General features: G+C 36.3%; 1 protein-coding gene across 4 annotated transcripts in view; it reads left to right on the forward strand.

Moving 5' to 3' along the window:
- CWC27 (CWC27 spliceosome associated cyclophilin) overlaps nucleotides 1–14109 on the forward strand; it is a 255184-nt gene that overhangs the window by 211862 nt on the left and 29213 nt on the right. For 3 of the 4 annotated variants that reach the window (XM_049864413.1, XM_049864420.1, XM_049864428.1), the window contains 2 exons: nucleotides 7783–7892; nucleotides 13263–13366. In XM_049864413.1, the coding sequence (XP_049720370.1) occupies nucleotides 7783–7892; nucleotides 13263–13366 (214 nt within the window). Of the gene's footprint in view, nucleotides 1–7782; nucleotides 7893–13262; nucleotides 13367–14109 lie in introns of those variants that run through there. The other variant, XR_007514683.1, reaches the window with a different exon arrangement.

Genomic DNA, 14109 nt, shown 5'->3' on the forward strand with positions numbered 1-14109 from the left:
GTCTACTCTGCCAAAATCTGCAGTGAGAATGAGATTACAGTCCAAGACTTTGGCTGATGATAGTTGATTTAGCAACTGAGGCATAGACAGCATTCTAGGGCTCCTCTGTATAGTTCTCAGTCCATCTGTGGAAAGTTGTTTAATTGGAGCTTTGCTAAGAAAACAATACAATTAAAAGATGAAGTAGATGCAAAGAGATAGGACACAGGATTCAAACTCTATGAGAAGAAAAAAGTTATCTTAGTTGTTTGATCTTAGATCATTTAAATAATAATGAAAAGCCCTACAGTTTTACCAAACTATTTCTTTAACAGTTTTCAAAACAAAACTGGTTTTGCAATCCATTTCTTATTTCAGTTGTTGTTGTTGTTAAGTGCCATCGAGTCGGCCCTGACCCATAGCAAGCCCATGTACAACAGAACGAAACACTGCCTGGTCCTGCACCATCCTCACAATTCTTGTTATGTTTGATCCCATTGTTATAGCCACTGTGTCAATCCATCTCCTTGAGGGTCTTCCTTATTTTCACTCACCCTCTGCTTTACCAAGCATGATGTCCTTCTCCAGGGATTGGTCCCTCCTGATAGCATGTGCAAAGTATGTGAGATGAAGTCTCTCCATCCTGGTTTCTAATGAGTGTGCTGGCTATACTTCTTCCAAGACAGATTTGTTCATTCTTCTGGCGGTCCATGGTGTATTCAGTATTCTTCACCAACATCGTAATTCAAAGGTATCAATTCTTCTTCAGTCTTCCTTATTCGTTGTCCAGCTTTCACACTTCAGTTTGAGAACTTTAATCTTCTCCTGACTGTATTCTTCATCTTTTTACATTTAGTTCCTGTTACCAAAGAAATTGTATCAAGCAAGTCTTAAAATATATGAGTGAATTTTACCCATTTCTTTAGATGCTTGTCATCACCACCACTAATTGCTTTATGCAACACATTTTCGTAGCCTGTTACAACTGTACATTTGGGAAGAGTGACTAATGTTACAATATTAAGACATGTAAATATGTTCAGGAGTATGTATACTGCATGCCTGTGTTTTCATTATCATGGCTAGAAAATATAAAAAGTGTATGACTGGAAGAATACTGAGGAAATGAAATTATTCATTATAATTCTCTTAATTTTTCAATACAGGTTAAGATGTAAATGTGGGAAAAGTAAATGCAGGAGAAAAGGTGAAATAAAAATATTAACATATCTAAGACCATCCAAATCAAAGAATCCTCATAACTATTTTTACAATGTATATAGCTTCATAATCTGGCAGAAAAAATGGATCCCCCATTAAAGTAAAGACTTTTATAATATAAAAGAAATGTATTTGCATGGAGACAGAGAGAGACAGTGAGAAAGAGGGAGGCCACTGTGCAAGAGTGTACATTGTCCCTTGGAGGCTTATCAAAGTCAACCGAAACAAAGAAAAACATAAATAATGTTAATATATAATGTTCAGTATATGTGAGTGTGTATTTTGGTACCAAAAAGAAATTGGTTGCCATTCAGCCGTTTCAGGAGGTAGCATATGATCAAGAACCGATGGTACTGAAGGAAGAAGTCCAAGCTGCACTGAAAGCTTTGGTGAAAAGCAAGGCTCCAGGACTTGACGGAGTACCATTTGAGATGTTTCAGCAAACTCATCCAGCACTGGAGGTGCTCACTGGTCTATGCCAAGAAGCCTGGCTATGTGGCCAACAGACTGGAAAAGATCCATATTTGTGCCCATTTCAAAGAAAAGTGATCCAACAGAATGCAGAAATTATCGAACAATATCAATAATGTAATACACAAATAAAATCTAGTGAAGACAATTCAGAAACAGTTGCAGCAGTAAATTGACAAGAAATCGACAGAAATTCAATCTGGATTCAGAAGAGGACGTGGAACAAGGGATATCATTGCTGATATCAGCTGGATCTTAGCTGAAAGCAGAGAATACCAGAAAAAATGTTTACCTGTATTTTATTGACTATACGAAGGCATTTGACTGTCTGGGTCATAACAAATTATGGTTAACATTGCAAAGAAAGGAAATTCCAGAACACTTAATTGTGTTCATATAGAACCTGTGCATAGACCAAGAGGCAGTCATTCGAACAGAACAAAGGAATACTGCATGGTTTAAAATCAGTAAAGGTGTGCCTCAGGGTTGTATGCTCTCACCATACTTATTCAATCTGTATGCTGTGTCCGAGAAGCTGGACTATATGAAGAAGAACGTGGCTTCAGGATTAGAGGAAGACTCATTAACAACCTGTCAGATGCAGATGACACAACCTTGCTTTCCACAAGTGAAGAGGATTTGAAGCACTTACTGATGAAGATCAAAGACCACAGCTTTCAGTATGGATTACACCTCAACATAAAGAAAACAAAAATCCTCACAACTGGACCAATAAGCAACATCATGATAAACAGAGAAAATATTAAAGTTGTTAAGGATTTCATTTTTAATTGGATTCACAATCAATGCCCATGGAAGCAGCAGTCAAGAAATCAAACAACGTATTGCATTGGGCACATCTGCTGCAAAAAAAAAAAGACCTCTTTAAAATGATGAAAAGCAAACATGTCACTTTGAGGACTAAGGTGTGCCAGATCCAAGCCATGATATTTTTAATCACCTCATATGCATGCAAAAGCTGGACAGTGAATAAGGAGGATCTAAGAAGAATTGATTCATTTGAATTATAGTGTTGGTGAGGAATATTGTATATATATACCATGGACTATCAGAAGAACAAACAAGTTTTTCTTAGAACAAGTACAGTCAGAGCACCCCTTGAAAGTGAAGATGGCGAGATTTTGTCTCAAGTCTTTGGACATGTTATCAGGAGGGACCAGTCCCTGGAAAAGGACATCATGCGTGGTAAAGTAGAGGGTCAGCAAAAAAGAGGAAGAACCTTGATGAGATGGATGACAGTGGCTGCAACAGTGGGCTCAAACACAGCAACAATTGTGAGGATGGTGCAGGACCAGGCAGTGTTTTGCTATGAGTCAGAACCAACTCAGCGGCACCTAGCAACAACAGAATGACTAAGTTAACAAGACTGGTAATGTGAGATATGGTTGGAGATGCGGAGCAACTCGGACTTCCTACATTGCTGGTAGGAATGGTGCCCCCCAAATGGCACAGCCACTTTGGAAAACAGTATGACAGTATCTTAAACATACACTTATCATATGACCCAGCAATCCCATTCCTAGGTATTTACCCAGAAGAAATGAAAATATATATCCACAAAATGACTTGCATATGCATGTTCATAGTATTGTTATTTATAATAGCAAAAAGTGGAAACAAATGCCCATCAACCAGTGAACGGATAGATCATAGTGTAACCTTATGATGGAATACTACTCAACTATTATAAAGAAACATGAAACAACATGGATAAATTTCAAAAATATTTCTAAATGAAAGCAATTAGACATAGAAGGCTACATATTGTATGATTCCATTTGTATGAATTTCCAGAAATGACAAAACTGTGGGGACATAAAGCAGATCAGTTGTCTGTAGCTGAAAAGGGAAATCGATTGCCAAGGGGGCATTAGAAAACTTTTTAGGGCCATGGAAGCATTCTATATATTGATTGCAATAGAGGTTCTACAGTTATATATAAATACCAAAGGTCATCAAATGATATACTAAAATTAGAATACCTCAGTACATCTATTTTTAAAAATTCTGTCATTATTCATTTTCTGAGATGAGGTGGCTAGTTTTTCTAAGTTATCAAAAGCTTAGCCATAGAACTTTCTTACCTTAACATGTACTTAAGTTTGCTTATCCTTGATTTTTAAGTTTTGTTTGTGGCACAGTTTTTTATTTTCTGCCTCTTACACATTCCTAAAAAGTGAAATCAAGTGGCTGATTCATGCTGAAGGGAATCGTATAGGGAGTGCATATTAACCCCTAAAACAAGCACTGCTGAATCTGTTTTGTAGGTCCTGAGTTTAACCTACCTGCAATAATGATGCAGCTGAATTCTTTGATATCACCCTTTCCATTCATTTTTTAAAATTCTAATCAAAAATGAAAATTTTCAGTCATTTGTGGCTAAAAATCTAAGGACAGAAACTGTCCTTTTTCTTTTGCATTTGTTTTAATGGTTAAAATATTAGACAGCTCTAAGGATACTCATCAGAATTTTCCTGAGAATTTTATGAAATCTCTGCCATAGGGAAATGTCAGAAAAGAAATATTATTGATTCTCTCTAAATGTGATGGAGCAGGAGATTCCAGATGAATGACAAATACTAGCTGTAACTTTGCATCTATGGGCCTTCTTATTTTCCCTTCTTAGTTTCATTATTGCTTTTTCATTTACCTAATTATTGAGATTCTAACACATGCCAAGCACTGTCCTAAGTGCCAGGGAAACATGACTTACGGAGCTTAATGTCTAGTGAGAGTTGAAGAAGAAGTAGAAAATTGCCATAAAGTGTAGCAAGTGCTAAAGGATGCTCTGAAAGCTCAAACGAGGGACATCCAAACCAGACTTCAAGAATGCATTTGGACAAGGCTTCCTGAAGGAAGTGCCAGCCAAGATGTAACCTAAAAGATGGGCAGGAATTAAAAAAGGAAAATTAATTAGGGAGTGGAGGGATGGAGCGATGTTAGTATTCCAGAAAGAAGAAACACGATGTACAAAGGCTAGGGATCAAGAGAGTATGGTGATTTCAAAGAGTACTTAAATGCAAAATGAAAGCACTTCAAAGGGGCGGCAAAGTGGAAAGTATTCACCACCTTCTGCAGGGACACTTGAGTCATTTGATGATGCTTGTTCTTTATTCCAGGGCAATGCAAATCCACCTATTGTATAAAAAGAAGAGAGGTGTTCAAAGTATAATTCAATAGAAAACCATGAAAGTAATTTTTTTTTAAACCCATTATAAGAAACCACTTACGAATTATGATAGAAAAATAAAATTTTTTTTAATTCACTACTGATTACTAAGCATACTTGCTTCAAATATTATTCACTTAAGAATTTCTTTTTCCTTACTGTGCTTTTTAGTTTTTATAACCATGTTTAGCATTTAAAGCTTTCAGTTTTTAAAGCAGAGCTGCATATACTTTTCAAGAAGCTATATAAAAGTGTTTATAAAACTCATTATTCCTTTACAGTTCCATCAAAATCATGGTATTAAGTAATCACAAAAACAATTTGTTTCTTAGTACACTTTTTTTTTTATTTTAGCTAGAAAATCTTGAACAAAAGGGCTAATTGTTAATACATGGCACATTAATAACTTTCCTCAAACTAGGTAATACAGAGGCAAGTAACAGGCAAGGCCTTGCTGGCCTTCTTGGTTACATCTGGCTCATCTTGGTTTGCCAACCAAAGACTAAAAGAGATAGTTATTTATTTGTTTGTTTGAATTTCAATTTTTCATTAATATGTTTATGGGGAGATAATGTACGATGAATTTTAGTATGCGCTTTTGGAGGCAAACTATGTTTTATGAGCCTCGTTGTTAATTATTGTTCATAGGCATCAAACCCATAGATTTTCTGTTTTCTAACTTTTTAGTAAAAATTTTATCTGCTTTTGGCAACTGTTTGGACTTGCTAGATATGTTTCTTTTTGAGAAATTGAAGTCATTTGTTTTTTTAACTGGGGAACAAAAGCGGCAGAAAATTGGAAAATTAACCAATATTTGAAAGACTTTATAAGTCTCTAGGTCCTAGACTTTATTCCATCCATTCTTTCCCTCTTCCCTCCTGTTTCAGTGAATGTTAACATGTTCCCTGTACTGCTGATCCCATATCTTTCCTTTCCTCAGGGATCTTGCTTCATCAGTTACCTCTTCTTGTTCCTGTTTCTTTCTTTCCTTCATTTATTTCTTCCTATCATGATTTGTTGTTGTTGCTGTTGTTAGGTGCCTTCGAGTCGGTTCCAATTCATAGTGTCCCTGTATACAACAGAACGAGATACTGCCTATTCCTGTGCCATCTTCACAATTGTTGCTATGTTTGAGCCGATTTTTGCAGCCACTGTGGGTCAGTCCATTTCGTCGAAGGTCTTCCTCTTTTTTGTTTTTTTACCAAGCAAGATGTCCTCATCCAGGGACTGGTCCCTCCTGATAACATGTCCCACGTACATGAGACAAAGTCTTGCCACCCTTGCTTCTAAGGAGTGTCCTGGCTGTACTTCTTCCAAGATGGATTTGTTAGTTCTTCTGGCAGTCTATGTCATATTCAATATTCTTTGTTAATACCATAATTCAAAGACATCAAGTCTTCTTCGGTCTTCCTTATTCATTGCCTAGCTTTCGCATGCATATGAGGAGATTGAAAATACCATGGCTTGGGTCAGGTGCACCTTAGTCCTCAAAGTGACATCTTTGCTTTTGAATACTTTAAAGAGGTCTTTTGCAGCAGATTTGCCCAATGCAATATGTCATTTGATTTCTTGACTGCCGCTTCCATGGGCATTGATTGTGGATCCAAATAAAATGAAACCCTTGACAACTTCGGTCTTTTCTCTGTTTATCATGATGTTGCTTATTAGTCCAGTTGTGAGGATTTTTGTTTTCCTTGTGTTGGGGCGTAATCCATATTGAAGGCTGTAGTCTTTGATCTTCCTCAGTGCTTCAAGTCTTCTTCGCTTTTAGCAAGGAAGGTTGTGTCATCTGCATATCGCAGGTTGTTAATGAGTCTTCCTCCAATCCTGATGCCACATTCTTCTTCATACAGTCCACCTTCTCGGATTGTTTGCTCAGCATGTGGATTGAATAAGTAGGGTGAAAGGAATGAATAAGAAAGACGTAAGAGGAATTGATGGCTTTGAACTATGGTGTTGGCAAAAAATATTGAATATATCATGAACTGCCAGAAGAACAAACAAACCTGTCTTGGAAGAAGTACAGCCAGAAAATGCTCCTTAGAAGGGAGGATGGCGAGACTTCATCTGATGTACTTTGGACACGTTATCAGGAGCGATCAGTCCCTAAAGAAGGACATCATGCTTGGTAAAGTAGAGGGTCAGCAAAAGAGAGGAAAACCCTCAACAAGATGGACTGACACAGTGGCTGCAGTGATGGTCTCAAGCATAGCAAAGATTGTGAGGATGGTACAGGACCAGGCAGTGTTTCGTTCTGTTGTACATAAAGTCGCTATGAGTCGGAACAGACTCAACAGCACCTAAAAACAACAACATTATAAGTCCTCCTTCTTATAAGGTAAGGGAGCAACATAAAATGATATTGCTAAATTTTAGGAAAAACTTTATTATTTGATTAGTGCTGTTGTTAATGCCATGTAGTCAATTTTCGATTCATAGTGACCCTATGTAACAGACTAAAACTGCCCCCACAGGGTTTTTTAGGCTATAAACTTTACAGGAAAAGATCCGCAGGTCTTTTTCCCATGGTGCTGCTGGGTGGGTTCGAACCACCAAGCTTTCAGTTAGTAGTCTAGCACTTAGCCTTCTGTGCCACAAGTGTTCTGTATTGAGATAGATTTTATAGTCAACTTAAAGAAGTACAAGCGAGAAGCACAATTACAATAATATCATATAGAATAAAAATGTTTATAAAGTTGATTGAATAAATTAACATCGATCACTTCCTAATCTAGGAAACATTTGTGGAGGTGGTAGACGTTATTGGTTTCTCTTTTAAAGTAAATGAAGGAAAATCTAAAAAAAAAAAAAAAAAATCTAGACCATGTTTAATTCTCCTTTCTGACATGGGCATCTACATAGATACAAATTCACAGAGCCTTTTTACTACACATTCTAAAAACTATTTCGCTGTTTTTCAGAGGAAGAAGCTGCTCCAGATGGTGCTGTTGCAGAATACAGAAGAGAAAAACAGAAATATGAAGCTTTGAGGAAACAGCAGGCAAAAAAGGGAACTTCCCGGGAAGAACAGGTAACTTTTCAAAAACCAAAATCCATCCATAACTCATTGCCTTTGTATTGTATTCAACTCTTGCTAAGTAGAGCCTAACTGGATTATATATCAGGGCAAGCATGACTTCTTGAAAATGACAAAGAATATATTTATATAGGGTGTGTTGACAAGTATCTTGACCATACCTACAAAGGTCCATATTTTAGTCTTGCCAGACATTTTAGGCAAACAGCAATCCTAAAATTTTCAAGTTTCAATCTTCTACTCCCATATCAAGCACAGGAACTTTATAAAGCCACATATCAGATTCTCAGGTAGAACTTCTGAGTAAATATTATGAAATGGCAAAGTCGTGATTGTGAATGAAGAGAGGGTCTCCTTCCAGCCCAGCCTTTCATATGCTGACTAGCTAGCTCAACATGAAATTGTACACTGCCTGGAAATAAGGCATGTAGTCCACTAGATAAATTCCACTGTAGTGGTATTACAAAACGCTGGTTGTTACAAGTACTTCCTGAATCTTAAAATAGTAATATATATATATATATATATTAAAAAAAAAGATCAGAAATCAAGTATACAAAGAGATAGGAATAATTTGAGAGTCATCCATATACTCCATGCAGTACTTGGAACTTGCTAAGACAAATGTCTTCAGCAGGTTTTCATGTTAAAAAGCCAGGGTGCCTATCAAAATCTTTTCTTTTTAGTGTTGTCATATATGTGAGGACATGCCATTATAGACATATAAATAAAGCAGGCAAAATGAAGGTAAATTAAAAAGCCTAAGCTTATTTAAATAAATTAATCAGAAACTATATTATAAATGACATCTAATTACTGATAAGGAAGGATCATGCATCAGTACTTAGCATGGAAATAATCATAGGGGAATTCAACAAGCAGTCAGGTATAGGAAGTTGTAATTACACAGAACTAATTTACTTATGTGCAATTTTCAAAAGAAATGGCACATCAAATGAAATTACGAGTCACAAAGTCCTCCAAATAGCAACTCTAGTGAATATACTACTGAATCACTCTTACTCATGCATTCCTTTTTCTCCCCACCCTAACAAATAAGTATTAAGAACCTATCGTATGCTAATCACTCTATTTGGTGGTCAACAAGGTGAACACATTTCTGCCCTCTCAGAGCTTGTAGTCCATCAGGGAAAGGAACCAGTTAAACAAGCAGTAATACCAATAAAAGGGGAGAGCATAGTGACAGTTTTTGTTGTTATTATTTGCCATAGCATCAGTTCCAACTCTTGGCCACTTTATGTATAACAGAATGAAAAACAATGCTAAGTCCTACACCATCCTCACTATTGTTGATAAGTTTAAGCCCATTGTTGCAGCTGTTGTGTCGATCCATCTTATGGAGGGTTTGCTCATTTTCACTGACCCTCTACTTTACCAAGCGTGATGTCCTTTTCTAGCAATTGGTCATTCACAGTAGGAATAGGGAACTATTTAAATGTATAATAGTAGGACCTAACGTGGCCTAGGAACCTGGGAAGACCTTCTTGAGGAAAACATTTGTCACCTGAACTTTGAAGGTTCCCTAAGTATGACTGGAATACAGCAAGAGGAGAGACATGAGGCTGGAGAGGTAAGCAGGAGCCGGCTCATACAGTGTGTTTTTGAGCAGTGTTAAGAAGTTTTGATTTACCCTGATGGTAATGGGGAGCCAGTAATGGAAGGAAAAGATATGATCTCATTTGTATTTGGGGGATATCCCTCTCGCTGTGGTGTGAAGAGCGGACTGGACCCAGGGCATAACTGGAGGCACAGAGGCCAGCTGGGAGACTCTGTTATATACTTACGCATGTGCAGTCCGCCAAGCAGGGCTTCTTCAGAACTGTTTCTCTGTGCCTGGAAGACTTTCACTTGCTAAAGAATCATGCTGTAAGTGATTGGCCATTCATTCCTTCACCAAAAGTCTGAAGACTGAATAATTCCCCTGCTGCTGGCAAACAGATATGCCTCCAGGCAGATCCTATCTCCTTCAACCTATAATGTGCCCGTTATTTTTATAATGTTTGCTTCTCTATTCAGTGCCCTCTTTTGTCCTTAGAATACAGGGAGAGCAAGTCCAACCTTGAATATAAGAGAAGCTAAGAAAGACCAAGGGGATGTTTATTGCTTGTTATCATCCCTCCTCTTTGAGCAAATGCCAGTAGCACATAAACTGACTCTAAGGACAGACTACCTTGTCACTTTTAACTTAAGGAGAAAGACCCAAGTCTAACATAATTTTCTAGGAAGCTTTTAAACTTCATTCCATTAAGAAGTCATCTCCTTTGTTTCAGTTTTCTTTTTACCCTCAGAAAAGACATTTCCAAGTTTGCAAAAGTCCAGCATTAAAAATTGCTGTGATTACTGATACATGCCAAAACATGGCTGAACCTCGAAAACATTATGCTAGGTAAAAGACGTCAGACACAAAAGGTCACATATTGTATGATTTCATTTATATGAAATATCCAGAATAGGTAAATCCATAAAGACAGAAAGCAGACTGGTGATTGCCAAGGACTAGGGGTATGGAGGAATGAGGAGTGAGTGCTTAATGGGTATGGGGTTTCATTTTGGAGTAATGAAAATGTTTTGGAATTAAGTAGAGGTGGTGGTTGCACAACATGTGAATGTACTAAATATTTTAGTAGTTGATTTTATGTTACGTGAATTTCACCTCCATAAAAACATTGATGATGTTTACTTTTAAAATTAGATAGATTAGATTAGATGGATAGATAGATATGGAGACAAATGTTTATATAATATTAAAAAAAAAAATCATTGCCATCAAGCCGATTCTGACTCATAGCAACCCTATAGGACAGAGTAGAACTGCCCCACAGGTTTTCCAGAGAGCGGGCTGGTGGATTCCAACTGCCAACTTTTTGGTTAGCAGCTGAGCTCTTAAGCACTGAGCCACCAGTGCTCCTTGTATAATATATATATAGATATATCTCAATGGCACTGGGTTATTTCTGCATATAGATATATATAGATATATAGATACATATATAGATATATAACCACATATACACACACACACACACTAAAAGCCTTGAAAGATATACAGGCAATCCCCTGTATCTCTGACTTACGTACAACCCATAATCATGAACCAACCCCGTAAAGACTATTATATTAAAAATTCAAAGTATGTACAGTGGTTCGTAATAACAAACGGGTGCTACTTTGCAATGTGCATCAAAACAGTATTATTATTACTATGTTATTATGTTAAAGATGTTTTAGTTCATCTGGACGTGTTTATTTATTTATTTATTTATTTTACGTGTAGAAAGGTACACTGTATGCTATATACTAAGACAAGCATTTGGAAACCCTGGTGATGTAGTGGTTAAGAGATACGACTGCTAACCAAAAGGTTAGCAGTTCAAATCCGCCTTCGAAATTCTATGGGGCAGTTCTACTAGGCCCTTTAGGGTCACTATGAGTCAGAATTGACTAGACAGCAACAGGTTTGTTTGGTTTTAAGACAAACATTTGACTAACTGATGTTAGATACGAACTGAAGCTGGCTGTCCTGACTTACATACAAACTTGATGTAAAGACAGACTTAGGAACAGAACTTGTTCAGAATCTGGGGACTCCCTGTCTACCAAAATGCTAACAATGCTAGATTATTCTAAGTGCTGGGATAATAGTTATTTTTCCTTTGCTTCTCTGTATTTTCCAATAGTGATTTTTTTTTTTCATATGATAAAACAAGTACAATAAAAGTTGAGTAAATGATTGGGGTTGGCAACCAATGTCACAAAACAATTTGTGTATTAACTGTTTAATGAGAAACTAATTTGCTCTGTAAACTTTCACCTAAATCACAATAAAAAAAAAAAAAAAAGAGTGGTTTAAAAAAAGAGTTTACAGATGAGGCTTTTTTTAATGAATCAAGTTTAAAAACAAAGGATGCTCTCTTTATCTGTTAACACTGTTTAAAGAGCTTAGTCCTATAATTACTACTCTAGAAGCAGACAAATATATCTAAATCCTAACACTCAGCAGCCCTCAGGATATTCTACAGAAATTTAGTTTCCCCCCCAAAACTCATCTCATTCAGCAACTATAATAATGTGTATATTTTAACACACACAGAATATTTTATACATGCAGAAATTTATATGGCACTTTTTACCATCATGTTTTAGCAATAACTGCCTCTATTTTTTCACTTATTGTGGTACCACCTGTGTTTATTGAGCTTAGATTCTAAGCCAGCAAAAGCTACTTAATTTTTTTATGAGCTGTGATCTTAATGATACTCCCTAGGTAAATTCAAGAGCCTAGCAATTTATAGTGACTCCTTTTTGTACCTGTTATTCACATGTCGAACTATCACACATCTTTTTCCTTTTGAAATGTGTATATTTTAGTGCCGCATTGAACAGATCAGAATTTTAATTAGACACTTGGTTTTTTAAACAGGCAACACTTTATTCCATTTCATAGTAATATACTCTTTAAAACTATACAACAGAAAAACTCCCTAACATTCTGTTCTCTGCTCAAATTCTGTAGCAAACTATTAAGGTTTAACCAGAAACAGTGTGCTTACAGAATTAGAGGCACTTGGGTTACAGCATAGGCGCAAAACAGGAATTCAGAGGAATGTTTAATTTTTCTTTTTTCAAAGATACTCAACATGATATTTACGTCCTGCTTCTTTCACTGAGCAATATGTATATAATTTTTAGTAGCCGTTTAATAGCCTATTTATTGCTTTTTCCCAAATCTATCTATTCCGTATTGATAGACATTTAACGTTTCCAGTTTTCCACTTGTATAAATAAGGCTGCAGTGAATTTCTTGTGCATGAGCCATTTTCTGTGTTTCAGATTTTTTTTGTATTCCCAGAATTGGAATTACTGAATTAAAGGGAATAATCATCTTAAAGTTTCTGATACATATTGCTAAAAAGCTTTCTAAAGATATCATTCCAATGTACCCATCTTCCAAGAGTTAATGTGTTCATTCATTTTGTTTTTGTTTTTGATTTCACATCTTAGTGAATTACCTCCCTGTCTTGTGGATATTACAAATTTGACTATTAATAAGCATGCATTTTGAAGTTTAAGTATCTTCTATATAAGCAAATGTATGTTCCCCAATTCAGAAAATGGTCACCTGTCTCTGAGGAAAAATGTCAGTGCAAATCCAAACAGGACAATGTCAGGTTGTAAATGTCACTATTACAGCTTCAAGGCATTTTTATTTTCCTCTGAAATGAGACATTTATCTAAGTGGTTTATTTCCTGGTAGAATATTTTCTTTTCTAGCCAATTTAAGTATCTCTTTGAAAACTGTATTTATCTTTATCGTAAAACTTAGCAGTCTAATTTTTATTTCAGACCCTTGCGCTGCTGAATCAGTTTAAATCTAAACTCACTCAAGCAATTGCTGAAACTCCTGAAAATGACATTTCTGAAGCAGAAGTAGAAGATGATGAAGGATGGTAAGGGCTTTGATTGCTTTATATTAACCATTAGCAAATAGTCTCAGAGCAGAGACACTGCTAAGGCATTTCCACCACCTCATCCCTTTTTCAGGCTTATCCTCATCATTGTATTTCCTTTTGAAGGAAGCTTCCTTTTCAATCACCATTTTACTTTATTTCACTCAATAAGCATTATTGAGGGCTTGGTGTGTTCTCAGTATTGTGCTAGCCAGTGGAGGATACACAAGAAACATATGACACTATCTCTGCCCAAGTAACCTTCTAATACAGTGGAGAAGATAAGACTCACTCATGTTAAACAATTAGAAAACAACCTTAAGAGATTATAATACATCATTAATTTTTTTTTATACTTTTACACTAACATTTTAGAACTCAGTAATCCATTTCATAATCCTACTAAGTTCCACTTCAAGTTTCTGATTCACAGGTTCCTAGCAACACATACTTAGTTGATTTCACTTTTGTCTTTGGATATTTTTCAGCTTTTTAAACACTGATAGAAATAAAAAATTAATGACATCTACATGTTCTGTGCTTAGAACTTTATCATATACTGGCAAAAAGAAAAAAAAAAAAGAAGGCAAATTGTGACTTCGCTTATCACACTCTTCTGTCCTCAAGTTGACTTCACATACAGTATATTAGGCCTCCCCACACCTAACTGCCCCCACCTCCCACTCTACCCTGGCTCAGGCACATTGCTGCAAGCAAGCCAGTGTATCACCCCCCACACATGA

Source organism: Elephas maximus, chromosome 2, assembly GCF_024166365.1.
Source record: "Elephas maximus indicus isolate mEleMax1 chromosome 2, mEleMax1 primary haplotype, whole genome shotgun sequence".
NCBI lineage: Eukaryota > Metazoa > Chordata > Mammalia > Proboscidea > Elephantidae > Elephas > Elephas maximus.